General features: G+C 42.8%; 1 protein-coding gene across 3 annotated transcripts in view; it reads right to left on the reverse strand.

Annotated features, from left to right (window-relative positions):
* Positions 1 to 18,473, reverse strand: part of LOC129702971 (transmembrane protein 50B) — a 35,098-nt gene extending 16,625 nt beyond the window's left edge. The window contains exons 1-2 of one of the 3 annotated variants that reach the window (XM_055645090.1): positions 18,350 to 18,473; positions 5,228 to 5,400 (exon numbers count right to left, since the gene is read on the reverse strand). In XM_055645090.1, coding sequence (XP_055501065.1) covers positions 5,228 to 5,326 — 99 coding nt within the window. In that variant the 5' untranslated portion in view covers positions 5,327 to 5,400; positions 18,350 to 18,473. The remainder of the gene's footprint in view (positions 1 to 5,227; positions 5,401 to 18,349) is intronic. The other 2 variants (XM_055645091.1, XM_055645092.1) reach the window with 2 other exon arrangements.
* Between the last annotated feature and the right edge of the window lie 313 nt (positions 18,474 to 18,786).

Consider the following 18,786-nt stretch of genomic DNA (forward strand, 5'->3'; position numbering starts at 1 on the left):
TCAGGCATTTGTGGTCATCAATTTGTTCAGGAAAAAAATACCACTATAATTAATCAATAAATATGGTGGGTTTTTAAATATAGTAAAAGTTTGGTCCCACAACATAGATTTTACAAGAGTAGCAAGCTATTTTTAGCCATTCTTGCTAAGACGTTTGGAGAGGTCAATGGGGCACAGTTATGACTTGATCTTTGAGAAAGACTTCATGCTCAAGGTGTAAAGAAAAGCTTGTAGGTACATTATTTCCATGATCCTGACACTATTACCTCTTAGAAATGGAACAAACAACTAAATTTGTCCTTCGAACAAATGTGCATGTTTACCACGCAAATAGTGTTCCTTTTCTTTTTGCATCCATCTTCGTGTGTACTGATTAGATCGCTCCCTTCCTGTTCACCATCTACACCTCGGACTTCAGATATAATTCGGAATCCTGCCACCTGCAAATGTGGGCTGCATCACTGAGGGGAGATGACTCTGCAAATGTGGGCTGCATCACTGAGGGGAGGGATGCTGAATATAGAATCAACGACTTTGTTGAGTGGTGTGGGCTGAATCACCTGCAGCACAACACCAAGACCAAGGAGTTAGTTGTGGACTTTAGGAGGAGAGGAACACCCCTGTCCGTCTCCATCAATGGTGTGGATGTGCAGTTGTGATGTGGAGTACAAAAACCTTGGAGTTTACCTAGACAGTAACTGGACTGGTCCAGGAACTGTGGCCCTGTACAACAAGAGACAGAGCCTGCTGCACCTTTTGAGAAGGCTCCGCTCCTTCAACATCTGCAGCAAGATGCTGCAAATATTCTACCAATCGGTGGTGGCCAGTGCCATCTTCTTCGCTGTCGTGTGCTAGGCAGCAAGGCGAAGGCTGCGGGCGCCAACAGGATTAACAAGCTCATCAAGAAGGCTGGCTCCGTCGTTGGGGTGGAGTTGAATTCATAGGAGGTGGTCTTGGAGGGGAGAATTTAACATTGAAGTGTTGAATCACTGGAATTCTCTACCCAAGGGTTGTGGAGCATAGATCATTGAAGTATTTAAATAGAATACACATCTTTGAATGATCAGAGGCTATGGAGAACTGACACAGAGCAGAAATGAACCCAGGGGCAGATAAGCCATGATCATTTTGGTTAGCAGAGCAGGCAGTTTATTCATGCTCCTATTTTCTTGTACGCTAATACTTATACTGAAAATTTGTATTCTCCATCTTACATTCTAACTTTTATATGCATGGAGTCAATCTTGGATTCTGGTACGCAGATCTTCTGTGGGGTTCTCCAGGCACGTACAAGAACATTGTTTTGTTTTTAGGAAGGGGTTCAATTCCAGAATTGCTTAACTGGCCAGTCTAAGTCTTTGAATGGTTTTGAATGTTCAACACACTCAAAACTATCAATTTAATAAAAGGTAAACACTTCTGGACACAAAGAAACCAACCGCAATTAATTCAAGTGCATACCTTATTTCTTTGCTGCAAGTTTTCTCTGTTCAAATGAACAGAGACCCTGTTCCTGCCAAGCTGTCAAGAGGTCTAAATTGGCATAGACTTTCATGTCCATTACCTTGCATAAATGCTAAGGCTTTGTCACAAGTCCTTACAATCAGCTGAGCAATACAATTAGCAGCTGTAAGTGTGACCAGAATACAAGATGACAGCTACTGAAAACTCATACAGTATTTACTGCATTGCACAAAATAGTTCTGTCAACACTTTAGCAATTATTATACACTATATCGACACTAATGGAAAATCTGAAATAGCCTATTTGTATCAAAAATATCAATGCAGCTGAATAGTGTCCCCTAATTGTCACCAGGGCACGGCGCACACGCCAAATTTCCTGAGCAGAGCAACCTACTGCAATAATGACAAGTGACATCCAGGAAGATGAAGAAGGTTTGTCCGGGAACATCCTCAAAATGTCCCTCAGCAATCTGGAAATCCCTGATTTGAGATCACTCTAACTGGCAGAGAATGTCCTGGAAGATGTTGAGCACTTCTAACCTTTCTTAGGGAGCAAGTGGAGGTCATGCAAATAGTAGAAAGAGGTTGCAACAAAACCAATCAAACCTCCCCTCTGTGCCAAACTCCCTCATTTGTCCCACCTCTGGTAGAGACTAATAGTACTCATTAGTTACCCAAGAACAGAAATAGAAGCAGGTTATTCTCAACGTGCCTCAAAGGAAAAAAATCTGTATGGATGATCTATCGGCAGAGCTCAATGGGCTGAAACGCCTATTTCTGTGCTGTATCTGTCAATGACTATGATACAGCATTTGAAATGTTACAAAAAAAGAGCAATAGCAAAGGAAAAGTCATGGTTTTCTTTGGGTAATCTTAATGTTTCAACAGAATGGAAATATCTGTGACAAATGCCAATATTCAATTTAGCTCATACTTTTGTAAATTGTATAAAAATTAAAAATTTCTGGACTGATATTTTTAAAATTATTTCTGGTTGTTAATATCCAATTGGATCCCGACCCAAAACGAATAATATTAGGAATATCAGAACAAAGCCTAAAAATTGCAACAAGCCAAATAAATGTCCTTGATTATAGTATAATAATTGGGAAAAAATTAATATTAAAATTTTGGAAAAGCCCAACAACCACCACAATTAAAATGTGGATTATGAAGATGTCAGAGACCTTACATTTGGAAAAAATTAGACTTGTCTTAATCTATAAATGGAGACCATATTCTCGCAAATAATTCTGGTTTGTCAAACCAGAATTATTTGTGAGAATATGGTCTCCATTTATAGATTTTCTGAAAGGGTAAATTGGTCCAGCACGGAAGCCTGACTGAAACTTGAATCCAAGATTAGATGAATAGTTACGTTTTATAATCTACGGACCTATCTCCTAAGCTGCATTATTGGTAATTTATTCTATTTTTTCATCTTATTTTAAACTTTATTTCTATCTATAAACAAAAATAAACAATTAGAAGCAATTAATATGTAATTGATAAACGAGGACCCCAGCTATTTTGATAGCTGGGACCCCAGCTACTAACAATATGTAATTGATAAACAAAATGTGTTTTGATTACGATATGTATATGCTTCTAATAAAAGAATATTATCCAAAAAAAAGGAAATGCTAAATCTATTTAAACTTTGGATAAAAGAAAAATTGTGTTTGTGATTTATACATAAAATTATCTGCCAAGTATAACTTTACAATTTTGAAATTGATTTTCAACTGTATTCTGAGGGGAATTTAAGAGAAACACTGAACTGAAAACTACCAGGACTAAATTAAGGGTGAGGAATATAGATTACGTAACTCTCAAACCAAGAAAACCTAGAAAAGTTTCCTCTTAACAGGAAACTTAAAACAGAGCACAATTCATTCAAAACATGGCATGGAAGAAAATTACTTTTCTTTTGTGTCTTTTGGCTCCATCTATTGGCTATAGAGCTAAATAACTTCCTCAAGATTTTTTTGTTCAATTTCACCCCAAGTTCAAATTACATGCAGACAAATTAAATAAATTAAACAAACTAAAATAATTTATTTCTAAACTATAATATGGTGGACGGATTCTAATTCAGTCATACTAGATCACTGTAGGGATTTACTGGGCTGACCATGTGAGATAGTTTCCTCATTACGGCTATTCGGGGAGCAAGGACTATATTGAAAAGATGCAGAACCAGTCCTTTAGATTAATGAGAAATGTCTTCACTTGGATAAATTATGTTTTGCTAATTCTCTGCCCCAGACAGCTCGAAGCAAGTCATGCAAGGCTGCAAAATCCTCAAAATCTATTGGCAAGATGTGAACATGTCAGTCAGCATGCTCTTCGAGGCTAACATGCCCAGCACTGAGACCTTAATTACATTCAGTCAACTCTGATGGGAAGGCATATCAGTTCCATGTCCATAGCAAGAATCAAAAGACCTCACTATTCTGAGCTCCATCACAGAAAGAAATTTCCCGGTAGACAAAGGAAAATATTTAAGGATGTTCTCAAAGCATCCTAGAAAATTAACTGTTACGTGCCTACAGATTTGTGGGAATGCCCAAGCCCGTGACAGCTCAAAAAAAGAGGCTAATTTGCACCTTGAACAACAAAGTCCATTCATTAAGAGGGCACAGAAAAGGCCAACATAAGTGGTAAAAGGAGTGCACAATTACGCAGTCCATCTGAAACAAAAGAAAAAGGCATTCAAGACTGAAGTGGTTAAATGTTTTGAGCATAAGGGGATCACGGGAAATAGGGATAAGGTAGTAAACTGAAAAACATAAAGGATCATTATGGTCATATTCATTTGTAGGTCAGGCTCATATAACTAATTCTGAAGACGGGCTTCGACCCAAAACATCACCCATCTCTTTTATTCAGAGATGCTGAGCATTTTATAGACAATAGACAATAGGTGCAGGAGTAGGCCATTCAGCCCTTCGAGCCAGCACCGACATTCAATGTGATCATGGCTGATCATCCCCAATCAGTACCCCATTCCTGCCTTTTCCCCATATCCCCTGACTCTGCTATCTTTAAGAGCCCTATCTAGCTCTCTCTTGAAAGTATCCAGAGAACCGGCCTCCACCACCCTCTGAGGCAGAGAATTCCAGACTCACAACTCTCTGTGAGAAAAAGTGTTTTCTCGTCTCCGTTCTAAATGGCTTACCTCTTAATCTTATACTGTTTAAATTAATTAACACACCTGTTAAAAGCCTTGGAACGTGTTGCTATGTTAAAATACTATATAAATACAAGTGGTTTATAGTGTCTTGATTGCATCTTATGGCACCGTCATTACAAGATTTTTTCACGATAAATTCAACTCACTGGTTCATAAATATCAGGATATCATGATCTGTATTTGAAGAATACATTTTATAATAGGACAGGTGAAAATAATTGGGAAGTCTTGCTCACATGCATGAGTTGATTGGCTTGAATCAGATATTATCCTGCTTTAATTTCATAAGTTAAAGTAGCAGTATTAAGCCATTCGGCCCATCATGTCTACCCCCCACCATTCAATCATAAAGTTATTTAGTTTCTTTGTTGAACTAAATCTTTCCCTCACACCTCATTCTCCTGCCTTCTCCCCATAACCCCTGGCAGCCTTATATAAAAATCAAGAACATTCTAATTTTCTCTTAACACATAACAGACATAACAGACATAAACAGCATCTAACCATTGTAGGGCTGAAAACAAATCAAAAATGATTACAATTTAGTTTATTTTCAAAGCTTACCAGCACTCCGGCAACTATAGATGCGACAGTATTTCTGCTCTCTCCCCAATCAATACATTCAAATTCCGGCCAGCGAAAATTGTCCAGGAACCCTGCCATCCTGAAGTTGTTCTTGAGACCTTCCACTGGATGTTAAAGATGTCTTCAGCTTTCAAAACCTTTTTAGAATCTAACTGAAAGAAAGATAAACAATTCTTATTGCTTTTCCAAACAGCCTACCCCATTTCATAGTCATACAGAACAGCCCTTCGGCCTAACTCGTGCATGCTGACCAAGATACCCCATCTAAACTAGTCTCATTGGCCAGTTAGGCCCATGACCCTCCATATCATTGCTTTCCATGTACCTATCCTAAGGGTCTTTTAAGTGCTGTTATCGTATCTGCCTCAACTACCTCCTCTGGCAGCTTGTTCTATATACCCACCACCCTCTGAGAGAAAATAATTGCCAATCAGGTTCCTATTAAATCTTACCCCTCTTTTAGGGACTGCACTCAACATTCATAAATGATGGAGACAGCCAAATAAATGAAAAACAAAAGAATGCAGATGCTGGAAAACTGAAATAAAAACAGAAAATTCTGAAAACACCCATCAGGTTAGGCAGCATCTGTGGAAAGAGAAACAGTTAATGTTTGACTTAAAACCTTAATTGTTTCTCTTCATACAAATATATAATGACCAACTGAGTGTTTTCAGTAATTAAGTGCATGCTTCACTTTGATGCTGACCATTACAGAGATGTTGAATCTGGAGATAATAATGCATGGCAGCAGTTTAAAATGGTGAATGGAGTATATTTTACTCACAATGGTCATGTTGTCCCTCTGAGGTCATAATGTCGTTGAAAATAACAATGGTCGGACTCACAATGAGAATTCTGTGCAACGGCAGAAAGACAGTGACCACATCTTTCCTGTTCTACGCTCTGCTTCTAGCAAACTAACCAAATATCTATAATAAGCTCCACATCAGCTGGTAGGTTACGATGCCCACAAAAACATTTAAATATTCCTCATTCAAATAATTGCTATTGAAAGAACAATTGCTAAAACAACCGTTGCTATTTCACAGAAACTCTCTGAACTGAATGTGGCTGAAACTATGGGGATTTGCATCCCAACCACTCCAGCCTGAAGAAGTTAGAGGAAGGTTGAGGTTTCAAAGGAGATCAGGGACTGCTCTCTTCTCTGTTCCACTGAAAATGGCTCTCACAACTTACCTGACCCAATACATCAAGGTATAGCAAGGACTGTAAGGGACCCCAGGCAAGGTGAAAAGCAGTGGCGTCTGCTTTTTGGTCAATACTTTGTGAGGCACTGATCTGAAGGTCATAGCTCAATTCTGCTCCATTTACCTGCCATATCTATTTATAAAATGCCTTCTCATTTATTTAATGAGGAACATCAACTCCACCATTCTGTCTGCAGTCTGCATACCACCACCCTAAGCCAATGCCACGATGACACTGGACGGATTATATTTAATTATCAACTCTCTTGAGACAGCAAACCCTGATGCCCTGTTAATCGGCGCTGGCAACTTCAATCAAGCTAACTTCAGGAATGTATTAACCAAACACATGGATAGGACAGGTTTGGAGGCATTTAGACCAAACAGGAACAGGTGGGACTAGTGTAGCTGGGACATGTTGGCCAGAGTGGGCAAGTTGGGCCGAAGGGCCTGTTTCCACACTCTATGACTCTAAACACCATCAGCATGTTGCTTGTTACACGCAGGGTGCTAACACTCTTGACCACTGCAACACCACCATTCTGCACGTTATCACTCCACCCATCGCACTAATTTCTGCCATTCTGAGCAGCTGTTGCTACTGCTCCTGCTGGCTTAAAGACAGAGACTGAAACATAAGGCATCAACAAAAAGAGTGGTCTGTGGAGACCAAGGGTCTGCCTTGAGTCGGTGGACTGGAACATGTTCAAAATCACTTCATCCAGCGTGAAAGAGTAAACCTAGTCATGACTGGTTTCATCAAAATATGATGATGATTGCATTCCAACAAAGACAATTAGGGTTTATTCTAACCAGAAACTATGTAGAATAGTGCAGACCCAAAATACGATTCGGCCAACCACTACCGCCATATATAAAGAATATTGTGACATTCCATTCCCAAGTAAAGGTACTTGCTCTGCAGTCTTATATTAAATAAATCAAGATGTTTTTTTAATGCCAGTTTGGAATATATTAATGGACCTTGACCATCAAATATTTTTGAAGTATAGTCACTGTGAAAGTAGGCAATAATAGCAGCTGTGTATTGTAAATACAACATTCTTAGGAAAACAGATACAAAATACAAATGATGAATTGCACAGAAGATCTCACACTCCCAAAAACATTTATGCAAAAATACATGGTCTCACAAAATGTACCACAAAACATTGAGAATATACTGTTTTGAGCTCATGAGTCCCAAATGAAAAAGGAACCTGCTTTTACATTATAGAGTCTGTTGGCTAATACTCGATTTTCTACCCAATAGCCTTACAGATGGGCAAGATCAGCACATGTATGCCCCAAATGCTTATGGTATTTCAATTCAATTATTACTGAACTGAAGGTACCAGCAGCTACTTCATGTACTTGTTGGTAATGTCCTCAAAGTTCAGATGGAGGATGTTTTTTCTCTGTATTAAGCATAAGATTTAATAAATATACTATATTGTATTATTCACGAGAGATAACTGCTTTAAAAGTCTGAATCAAAGTGAATTTTAAAAGCACTTGCATTTCTACAGCATTACTTTTACACTTCTTCAGAAATATTGAAAATGCGTGGAAAAATGCAAATAAAGAATGTTATGTTGAAGGCTTTCGACAAGGTCCCACATAAGAGATTAGTATACAAACTTAAAGCACATGGCATTGGGGGTTCAGTATTGATGTGGATAGAGAACTGGCTGGCAAACAGGAAGCAAAGAGTAGGAGTAAACGGGTCCTTTTCACAATGGCAGGCAGTGACTAGTGGGGTACCGCAAGGCTCAGTACTGGGACCCCAGCTATTTACAATATATATTAATGATCTGGATGAGGGAATTGAAGGCAATATCTCCAAGTTTGCGGATGACACTAAGCTGGGGGCAGTGTTAGGTGTGAGGAGGATGCTAGGAGACTGCAAGGTGACTTGGATAGGCTGGGTGAGTGGGCAAATGTTTGGCAGATGCAGTTTAATGTGGATAAATGTGAGGTTATCCATTTTGGTGGCAAAAACGGGAAAGCAGATTATTATCTAAACGGTGGCCGATTGGGAAAGGGGGAGATGCAGCGAGACCTGGGTGTCATGGTACACCAGTCATTGAAGGTAGGCATGCAGGTGCAGCAGGCAGTAAAGAAAGCGAATGGCATGTTGGCTTTCATAGCAAGAGGATTTGAGTATAGGAGCAGGGAGGTTCTACTGCAGTTGTATAGGGTCTTGGTGAGACCACACCTGGAGTATTGCGTGCAGTTTTGGTCTCCAAATCTGAGGAAGGACATTATTACCATAGAGGGAGTGAAGAGACGGTTCACCAGACTGATTCCTGGGATGTCAGGACTGTCTTATGAAGAAAGACTGGATAGACTTGGTTTATACTCTCTAGAATTTAGGAGATTGAGAGGGGATCTTATAGAAACTTACAAAATTCTTAAGGGGTTGGACAGGCTAGATGCAGGAAGATTGTTCCCGATATTGGGGAAGTCCAGGACAAGGGGTCACAGCTTAAGGATAAGGGGGAAATCCTTTAAAACCGAGATGAGGAGAACTTTTTTCACACAGAGAGTGGTGAATCTCTGGAACTCTCTGCCACAGAGGGTAGTTGAGGCCAGTTCATTGGCTATATTTAATAGGGAGTTAGATGTGGCCCTTGTGGCCAAGGGGATCAGAGGGTATGGAGAGAAGGCAGGTACGGGATACTGAGTTGGATGATCAGCCATGATCATATTAAATGCGGTGCAGGCTCGAAGGGCCGAATGGCCTACTCCTGCACCTAATTTCTATGTTTCTATGTTTCTATGTTATGGTTATTTTTATTGCTAAGAAAACGTGAATAATTTAATGGAGAAAAGAGGAAGAGGCAGAGCAAAATACAAGTATCCTTGTAATAATTCCAGTTGCTTATGTTCAAAACATTATTGCAGTAGTTTGATACATCTTGCAGGAAACACCCATTGACAGTCAGTGACGCACTATTAAACCAGTTCTGGAAGATGCCTTAAGTTGTTAGTCATCACATGGAAAGGATGAGTAACCAGAGGAAGTGACAACAACGAACAGGCCGGGCACAGAAATATGTAACTCCTGTTCAGACCTGTGAATTTTGGACATGAAAAATTTCTTACAAAGAAGCATTTTTTTTTATACATGATATATTCAGATCAGGCAGAAATGAAAGAGACGAAAAACTTCAAAACTTGGTTTTATCACAAAACTAATACACAAATGAGGAAATCTATACACACAACTAAATTTGTAAGCAATTTTCCTTTGTTTGTTTGCAATACAGGAAAGCAAAAACATACAAGCACATGCTAAAATGAACACAGCATCCTTTTCCTGCCATAGTATTTAATAAGAGTCGAAACTTTGACTAATCCTCACATCCCCCGACTTCCTCAGAAATTTATGAGATTTATCTCAGCCTTGAATACAAAAACTGGGTATCTGTATCCCTACCCCTGCAGAAAATAAACTTCTTTACTCAGCCCTACATATCCAGTACCATAACTCCAGCTTACCACATGATACTACATAAAAAAATATTTAAAATTTTGTTTTTTAATTAACCACACAATTAGGATGAAGGACACTGTCCGCATACTGCACGTTAAACTATGCGCCACTGTGTGATTTTTTTTTTACTCATGGTTGCAGTCAAAGTTGATACCTCTAAATGCATCATCATAATGCAGTTCTCTTATGATCTTCTGAAAATTCCTTAATTCAGTTGTTACCTGTCACTGCTTCCTCTGGCTAAAGATATATATATACAAAAAGCTAACTTGTGTGCAAGTGGGACTAGTGAAGGGTCCTTTTCTCTATGTTTAAATATCTGCAGACCCTCTAGGTTGGGATTATAATGATACATTATCAGCAAGAATTAAATGCAAATAGTGGCCACAGCAGGCACTTCCATATAATGGCCCGGCCCAGGGAGCCCTTCCGTCCACTGATCCTGCCACCATCATTCAGAGTTAACCAACACCATTGTGCACATCAGTGGAAAGATCCAGCAGCCTGGTGGAGTGATGGAAGAAGAAGTCATAGTCTGAGTATAGGACTGTTTACAATAATTTAATGTTACTTCATTTCATCAATGGGATATGTGTAGCCAAGATATAATGCACATGGATGGAAAACAAAAGCCTCAAGAGAACCTAATCCACCAGATCACTATTATAGTTTATAGATACAGCGCGGAAATAGGCCCTTTGGCCCACCAAGTCCTGCACACTAACACAATCCTACACACACAAGGGGCAATTTACAATTTTAACAGGCCAATTAGCCTGTACAAACCTGTACCATCTTTGAAGTGTGGGAGGAAACCGGTGAAAATCCACACAGGTCACGGGAAGAATGTACAAACTTTGTACAAACAGTACCCGTAGTCAGGATAGAACCCAGATCTCTGGCAGGCAGCAAATCTACCACTGCGCCGTTGTGCATGCCTCATTAAGTGGAGAAGACATTGATTTTGAGTTACCAATGTGGATAGACATTGCATTCTCATGATACCCACCTTTCATTCAAGTTCAAAACAAACTGCTTGAAATACATGCTAGGTTTAAAGGGTTTGCTGAAGCTAAAATTATATTTGATTAAATACCATTCCATGTACAGGCCATCCCTAGTGTTGCAGACATCCAAAAGTCAATTTTGTTCAATAGTCAGAAGATTAACAAAAAATACCTGATATAGTAACCACAACACATTGGCACAGGGTAGCATTGCTGCCTTTCAGCGCCAGGCACCTGGTTTGAATCTGACTTTGGGTGCTGTCTGTACAGAGTTTGCACATTCTCCCTGCGACCGCGTGACTTTTCTCCGGGTGCTCCGGCTTTCTCCCACATTCAAAAGATGTGCAGGTTCGTGGGTTAATTGACTTCAGTAAAATTGTAAATTGTTATAAGTTCATAAATTGTCCCTAGTGTGTGTAGGATAGTACTAGTAGCACAGACGTGGTGAGCCGAAGGGCCTGTTTCAGTGCTGTATCTCTACATCTCAACTGTTAAGGCTAACAGTATCTTCATAGTATTTTAATGAATATTATCAAAAGCACTCAGAACTGATAAGAATGAACTATTATTCAAAGTTGGGGAAGAGTACAAACTAGTCCTGCTTTTATAGGAATTAATATTTACATCGACCATTTATATTTAATAATATCAAGGGAGCTTGTTTGTAAGTATAGGTGTCCATTAGTCAGTATTCTTAACCTGGGGATGGTTTGTACAGGCAAATCCTGCAATGCATACTGATGATGCCCTGCTTTAAAAAAAACACCTCCATCTCTCTACTCCCCCACCTGCCTGGTCACAGAGAATTCCAGGTGGATTCCAAGCCTATCCATTCATAGGCAAGCCAGCATTTGGTGGGACTATTAACAAACGCAAAAAGTTTAATAAATTACCTAACTGAGATAAGGTGAAACACCTCCCCTTAGTGCATTGTTTAATTGTGTTAATCTAAATATTAACAAATGTAAGCAAATTTTAAATTTGATTCAAATTGGTACAACCGATGGGTTCTATTTAATTTTGTTGATTTCTATTCAAAACTAGACCCGTCCTCCAAGACAATATTCCACCACTGACCCATAGCCCCCAACTGCGCAGGCGCGGCTGACGGGTTCCCGTTGTGACGCCAGAGATCCGGAGTGGCGGCGCGGCTCTGGCTGCAGCGGCTTACCGGCGGTCCCGTTGTCTTTGTGTTTTTTTTGTTATTTATTTTGTTTGGTTAGTTTAGTTTTTTGGTTTTAGCTTGTGTTTTGGGGGGGGGGGGGTTGAAACGGGGTTTGCAGTCTCGCCCTGCAGGGGAATACGACCTTTTTGTCGTATTCCCCTTCTCTGCCTCCGTCTGCGCTGAGGCCTAATAGAGCTGACGACCTCGAGGCTCCGGAGGCAGAGCCCGCCAGGACTCGCTCTGAGCTCGCTCCCGTGAGGGTGGTCCGGCTCAGGGCTGGAAGAGGCTGGGACGCTCCCGTGAGGGCGGCCAGCCCGAGGGTGGAACGAGGCTCCCGTCGGAGCGGCCGAGCTCGGGAAGGTGCGGTGCTGGCAGCCCAAGGGAGGTTCGGCGCCCAAGTCGGGGCAGCCCGGTCCGGGGGGAGAAGCGACGCCCAAGTCGGGGCGCCCTGGACCGGGGGGAGAAGCGACGCCCAAGTCGGGGCGGCCCGGTCCGGGGGAGGTTCGGCGCCCAAGTCGGGGCGGCCCAGCCCGAGGCTGAAGACGGCACAGTACTCACGTGAGGGTGGTTGGGACGGTGTTCTGGCGGTGGTGGCCTGAGTCCGGGGTTCGGCCGCGGGCCAGCAGCTGCTTCTGCAGGACTGGTGGGCGGCAGCTTCAACCACCCCGGGCCACGGTGTTTGAACCGCGGGACTGTTCTTAACATCGCCCGGGGGGGGGGGGGGGGTATCGCCCCAGCGCAGAGGGAGAAGAGGAGGGAAGAGACTGCGACCTAAGACTTTTGCCTCCATCACAGTGAGGAGATGCTGGGTGAACTCGCTGTGATGGATGTTAATGTGTGTTTATTGTTGTTTTATTGTATGGTATTATATGTATGACTGCTGCAATTTCGTTCAGACTTCGGTCTGAATGACAATAAAAGGCTATCTATCTATCCCCGTTGTGACACGAGTCACAGCAACCCTCCCCCAACTGCGCAGGCATGGCCTGAAAGTGGGTGCGCGACTGTGATGTTTTTAAAGTTCAAAATGGCAATAACCTGTAAAATATAAGATCAATGTGAACGCATCTCACTCTCCCTCTTCAGTTCCCTATTCCCCATCTCCATTATCCTCCCTCTCCCCACCCTCCACCAAACCTCCTCTGCTTCCTCCCCTTATCCCCTCACTCTCCTCCTCCCCTCCTTCCTCTTCCCCCTCCCCTCCTCCATTACGTCACCATCCCTCTTCCTACCCCTATCCTCCTCCATTACCCTCCCCAGCACTCCCTGCCCCTCCTCTTCACCCTCCTTCTTCTTTCCTCGCTCCTCCTCCCCCACTCCCTCCCTCCCTCTCCTTTCTCCTACCTCGTCAGTCACTCCCTCCCTCCCTCACCTCTCCCCTCCCTACCCCCTCCTCTCCCTCTATCCCCCTGCTTCCCACTCCTCACCTTCGCCCTATCGCACCCCCCCTCACCCCTCTCTCCTCTCACTGCCCTTCTCTCCCTCTATCCCCCACTCCCTACCTTCCCTACCCCCCCTCCTCTCCCTCTATCCCCCTCCCCACTCTCCCATCTCACCCCCACTTTCCCCACCCTATCCTCCTCCTCTCCCCCTACCCCCTGCTCCCCCACTCCTCACCTCCCCACAATGAAAATTTTGGTTTAAAACAAAATGATATTCTCAATGGAAATCGCGTTTTTTCTTTAAAATAACCTATACACAATGTTAGCTGTTAATGAAAAGGAAGAATTTGATTAAAACTGAGTTTTTTTTGGAATAAAATCAATGTCAATGAAAATCGAGATTTTTTACGTAAATGAAATTTGCGATCCCATTGTGCCCTCATTTTGACATCAAAGGCGGCTACCGGCAGGACAAGTGAAAAAGTGGTTTGAGAAGTGTTTTTTGTAAAGTTTAAAATATCAGTAATCTGTAAAATATAAATCAATCTGAACGAAAGTTGGTACTGAACATCGCAGGACAATGGTGAGTAAGGTGGGCCAAAAATTGTAGCGCTACCGTGTACTGTTTTTGCGGCGTTTCCGGAATTCACGCACATGCATGCATACAAACAAAAAGGATGAAAGTTTTAGCAATATATATATATATACACTAGACCAGGTGCGGAGCCGTTAGGCCCGTTCCCCCGAGGCAATATTCCACCACTGACCCATAACCCATAACTGCACAGATGCAGCTGACGGGTTTCCGTTGTGACACCAGAGATTCCCACGAGTCATGGAAATCCTCCCCCAATCGCACAGGCGCGGCCGGCAAGTGGGAGACCGACGGCAATTTTTTAAAAGTTAAAAATGGCAATAACATGTAACATATAAGATCATCTTTCTCTTAGTAAGAACGCATCTCACTCTCCCTCTTCAGTCCCTTATTCCCCTGCACCATTATCCTCCCTCCCCACCTCCACCAACCCTCCTCTGCTTCCTCCCCTCACCCCCTCCCCTCCTCCATTACCTCGTCATTCCTCTTCCTACGCCTATCCTCCTCCATTCCCCCCTCATGCCTCAGCACTTCACCCTCTCCTCCTCCCCTCCCCCACCTCTCCATCCCTCTCCTTTCCCTACCCTCAGTCACTCTCTCCCCCCACTCCCCTCCCTATACCCCTCTTCCCCCTCCTCAGCTCCCTCTATTCCATCCCCCCACAATAAAAAAAAGACTTCCAAAACAAATATCCATTTTACATCTTGGACAAATGATTGAGAGCATAAAAGGAATTTCTCCATAGTAAATTCAAAGCTTTCCTGTTGGTCATCAGTCATCACCAACTAGAAGACATGCTATTAAATTGGGCAACTATCTTTGTTTTATTCCCTTCTTCCCTCTCATTATGTTCCCGGGGACAAATTCAAAAATCTGGATGCAGTTTACCCAGGGCCGGATTTAGATGAAGAGAGGCCCTAGGCTATTCCACTTGTGAGGCCCCTCACAACCCCCACCCCCACGATGAGAGGAAGATGGAAGTGTCCACCAGATTGACACCGATGTGTAGCCAGGTGTGGCCAATGAGATGAGGGCTGGAAAGCTGCACTTTTTATTTATTGCCAGTGCTAGTGTCGAGTTATCGGCTTAAAACACTATTCTGAAATGGAGGAGCAAGGAAAATTACTGGTGTTGTTTAGAGACTACATTGCGGTGTGACAGCATATGTAAGAAAGGCCTATGACAGTGTCAAATACATTATAAACCAGGCCCGTACAAAGCTTTTCAAAAAGGGGGGTGGCATGGCAGGATTACAAGAATTTTATGTGAAATAATTGCACACAGCGCATATCACAAGTGCGAAGCTCAAAGTCCCTTGCGGCCGGGGTCCAGGGCCTGCTTAAAGGCCCTGGAAGCTCTGGGGTTTTAGATGCTCTCTGGTACATTCTGAGCCTAATTTCGGATCACTTTTGCACCAAATCTATGACGAATATTTCAGAAATAATTTTGGTTGGGTCAAGAGTAATGAGTGGTTGGAATGGGATGATTGGGATCATTGTTGTATACATTTTTTTTAAATCAAGAATTGAAGCAGTCCTTGTTTTAATAATCAAGTTGTATTGAAAAATGTTATGTGAAATGGTATAAAGGAGCATGCAAACACTGCAAATAAAATACTGCACGTTTTTGCAGTAAATAAAACCTTTTTTTAGAAAATGTTTTGTGTGTTGATTTGATTGCCTGTTACTGTTCGACTGTGTTAGTGTGTGCACATTAAAAATATGCTGCAATGAAAGTTGCAAACTATGGAATTCATATTTTTCAGTATTGTTATCAAGGAAATGAAAGCAGTTCCAAATGTTTGATATTATTCATATGGAGGAGAAAATACAATTGCCCTAAAACCTACCTTAATATTGTAATCTCACAAAAGATAATCCCCCTTTCCCTCTCCCTCTCCCTCTCTCTCCCTCCCTCTCCCTCCCCCCTTCCCCTCTCTCTCACCCCCATCTCCCCTCTGTCTCAACCCCCACCTTTCACCCTCACATCCCCCTCTCTCTCTCCCCCTCTGTCTCTCTCCCCCTCCCCCTCTCTCCATCCCCCCTCCCTCTCCTTCCCCTCTCTCGCCCCCCTCTGTCTCAACTACCCTTTCCCCCTCTCACATCCCCCCTCTCTCTTTCTCCCTCCCACACAGTGAGGCTCTGACTCCGCGCCATAGACACCGCAGCCCACCCCCCGCCCGGGAGAAGCGGGCCCATTGCGCACGCGCGGAGACAGCGTCATTTTGTGTCGCTACTGCGTCACCGTCTTCCCCCAACTGCGCAGGCGCGTATGATCGCAATTTTCCCCCCCAAAACTTCCAGCGGGCCAGAACCAGAATTTCGGGTAATTTCCGTCAAAGTGGAAATGGTGATAGTGCTCCAATTTTTTTCTCTCTGGATTTTTTTTACTCTCGGAAAAAAACCCACCGTGGTCGGAGGCCCCCCTGGATTTTGAGGCCCTAGGCTTCAGCCTATGAAGCCTGTAGTTAAATCCGGCCCTGTCGAGGCCCCCCTAGATCTCGAGGCCCTAAGCTTAAGCTTGTGAAGCTTGTACGTAAATCCAGCCCTGGGTTTACCCGAGGAGCAAAATTAGGAAACAATGCTATACTTAAGCGACAATGTTTGTAATTTTCTTCCACACTCTTTGAGTTGCTGCCATCCAGCCCCTCCTGCTCTACTATATCTTCATCTTATTTCTTCTAAGGCAGTGGCTCAGCGTGGAAACTGACCTGCATCCATTTCAGTTCTACGGGCTCTAGATGACAGAGAGAACCATAAACTGTTCCACAGATGGGACAGAAGGTATATTTATTATCACAGGTCATTGTACATTGGGACAGGTTGGCAGAAGGCCTTTGTCTTGGGGTTATTAAATACAAGTCCCATCACCTAATACCCTTCAGTGAACAAGTCAACTGTGATTTGGAGCAGCTCCTTCAACGTTGTGTTTAAACATTTTTGTCTGCATACTGATGATACTATATGATAAGCATTTGACAATGGGCTAATTTTTCATCCGAAATGTTTTCATCCCTGATGACACCACACTCCCTTAATAATACACTAATGTATTTGTGGTCTACGCAAGAACAGTAGCAAGTCAAACAGACACTTGCTATTACTGCACTTCGCTTATTAGTTAGTCATCCTCATTGATGTAAAATATAAGTCCATCCTAATTTGCTCATAAATGCTGCAAACCAGTGTGAGAAAAAAGGGTCAAAAGGAAAATAAAACATTTGCAGAAAAAAGATAGCATGATGGTATTGTGAAAATTGATGTTTTAAAGTAACATTACTTCCTTCTTTTTGTTTTGACTTCCTGATAAGCATAAAGAAATTAAATTGCCAATCAGATCATCTTTCATCCAGAAAGAAATCCTAAACACAAATTCTAAAAAAAGTAGCAATTGAAGAAGCAATATTGTCATTGGGCCGGTTACATAGAAATGTGACGTCCAACAGCAGTCATTCATCGAGACTGCAGAATCTGGAATTATGATCAAAGAACAAACTGTTGGAAAAACTCAGCAGATCAGGCAGCATCTGTGGATGGAAGATAACATTTCAGGTCTACACCTTCCTTCAGATGAACGATCTCGACCCAAAATTTAATCTAATCTCCCTCCACAGATGCTGCCCGACTCTCCTGAATTCCTCCAATAGTTGGTTCTCAGCTCAGCAGCCATCTCTTCTCATCCAGTGAAGGTGGCAAGAGTGAGGAGTGTTATAATTTTATAATAGTGTTATAATTCTTACTTGCAGCAGCACAACAGAATATGTAAACATAGTACACTGTTAACAATGTAATAAATGAGGAAAAAAAAGCTAATACTAATAACTTCACACTGAGGGGTGCTTCTGGCCACAGAAGAGGCACATGGTTACCCTTCTACATTTCCTTGGTCATCGTCTGCTTTGATCTGTCGTTTTCACACCTCATCTCTAGTCTCCATCCCCCCCTGACTCTCAGTCTGAAGAAGGATCTCGACCCGAAACGTCCCCCATTCGTTCTCTCCGGAGATGCAGCCTGTCCCGCTGAGTTACTCTCGCATTTAGCGTCTATCCTCGGTGTAAAGCAGCACCTGCAGTTCCTTCCCACACAAGGTTACTGCAGGCAGTGCTGCAGCTTCCCTGACAGTCACCAACCGCAAGGCTACACTCGGCATCCCTCCTCTCAAATCTTAAGCAACTACCATTTAGAAATACGTTACAGCCACTCAAATGTATATTTGTAATAGTGTTAAGGTAATTGTACGGACCTGACCTCGGCCTCCTGAAGGCGAAGCCCACATCGAAGCAGCTCCTCGGCACCTTCCTGTCCACCTGAAGCCCCGCCTCCGCATCAAACCCAAGCCCAACCCCCTCTGAGTGATTGACGGCACCCTTCACCAATAGAAAGAGCGTCCTTCACGCCCGGCGCCAATCAGTTGCCGCCTCTCAGACACGTTTGTTATCCTGGGCGACGCTGGATGGAACAGGCGCTGTGATTGGTTGCGCCGCGTGTTGTCGCCTGGCAGCGCCTTCATTCATCTTGAGACGATGCGGCGCAAGCGGGAGAGTGAGTGAGGTATTAATTGTTTGCAGTTTAAAATGCGCAGTCCATGCACGTCCAACTACTAAATTGCAATCACCGGGGTTTGGACAAAAAAAACTTGAGTCATGTAGCGTGGAAGCAGACCCTTCGGCCTAACTTGCC

Source organism: Leucoraja erinacea, chromosome 13 (genome assembly GCF_028641065.1).
Source record: "Leucoraja erinacea ecotype New England chromosome 13, Leri_hhj_1, whole genome shotgun sequence".
NCBI classification, from domain to species: domain Eukaryota; kingdom Metazoa; phylum Chordata; class Chondrichthyes; order Rajiformes; family Rajidae; genus Leucoraja; species Leucoraja erinaceus.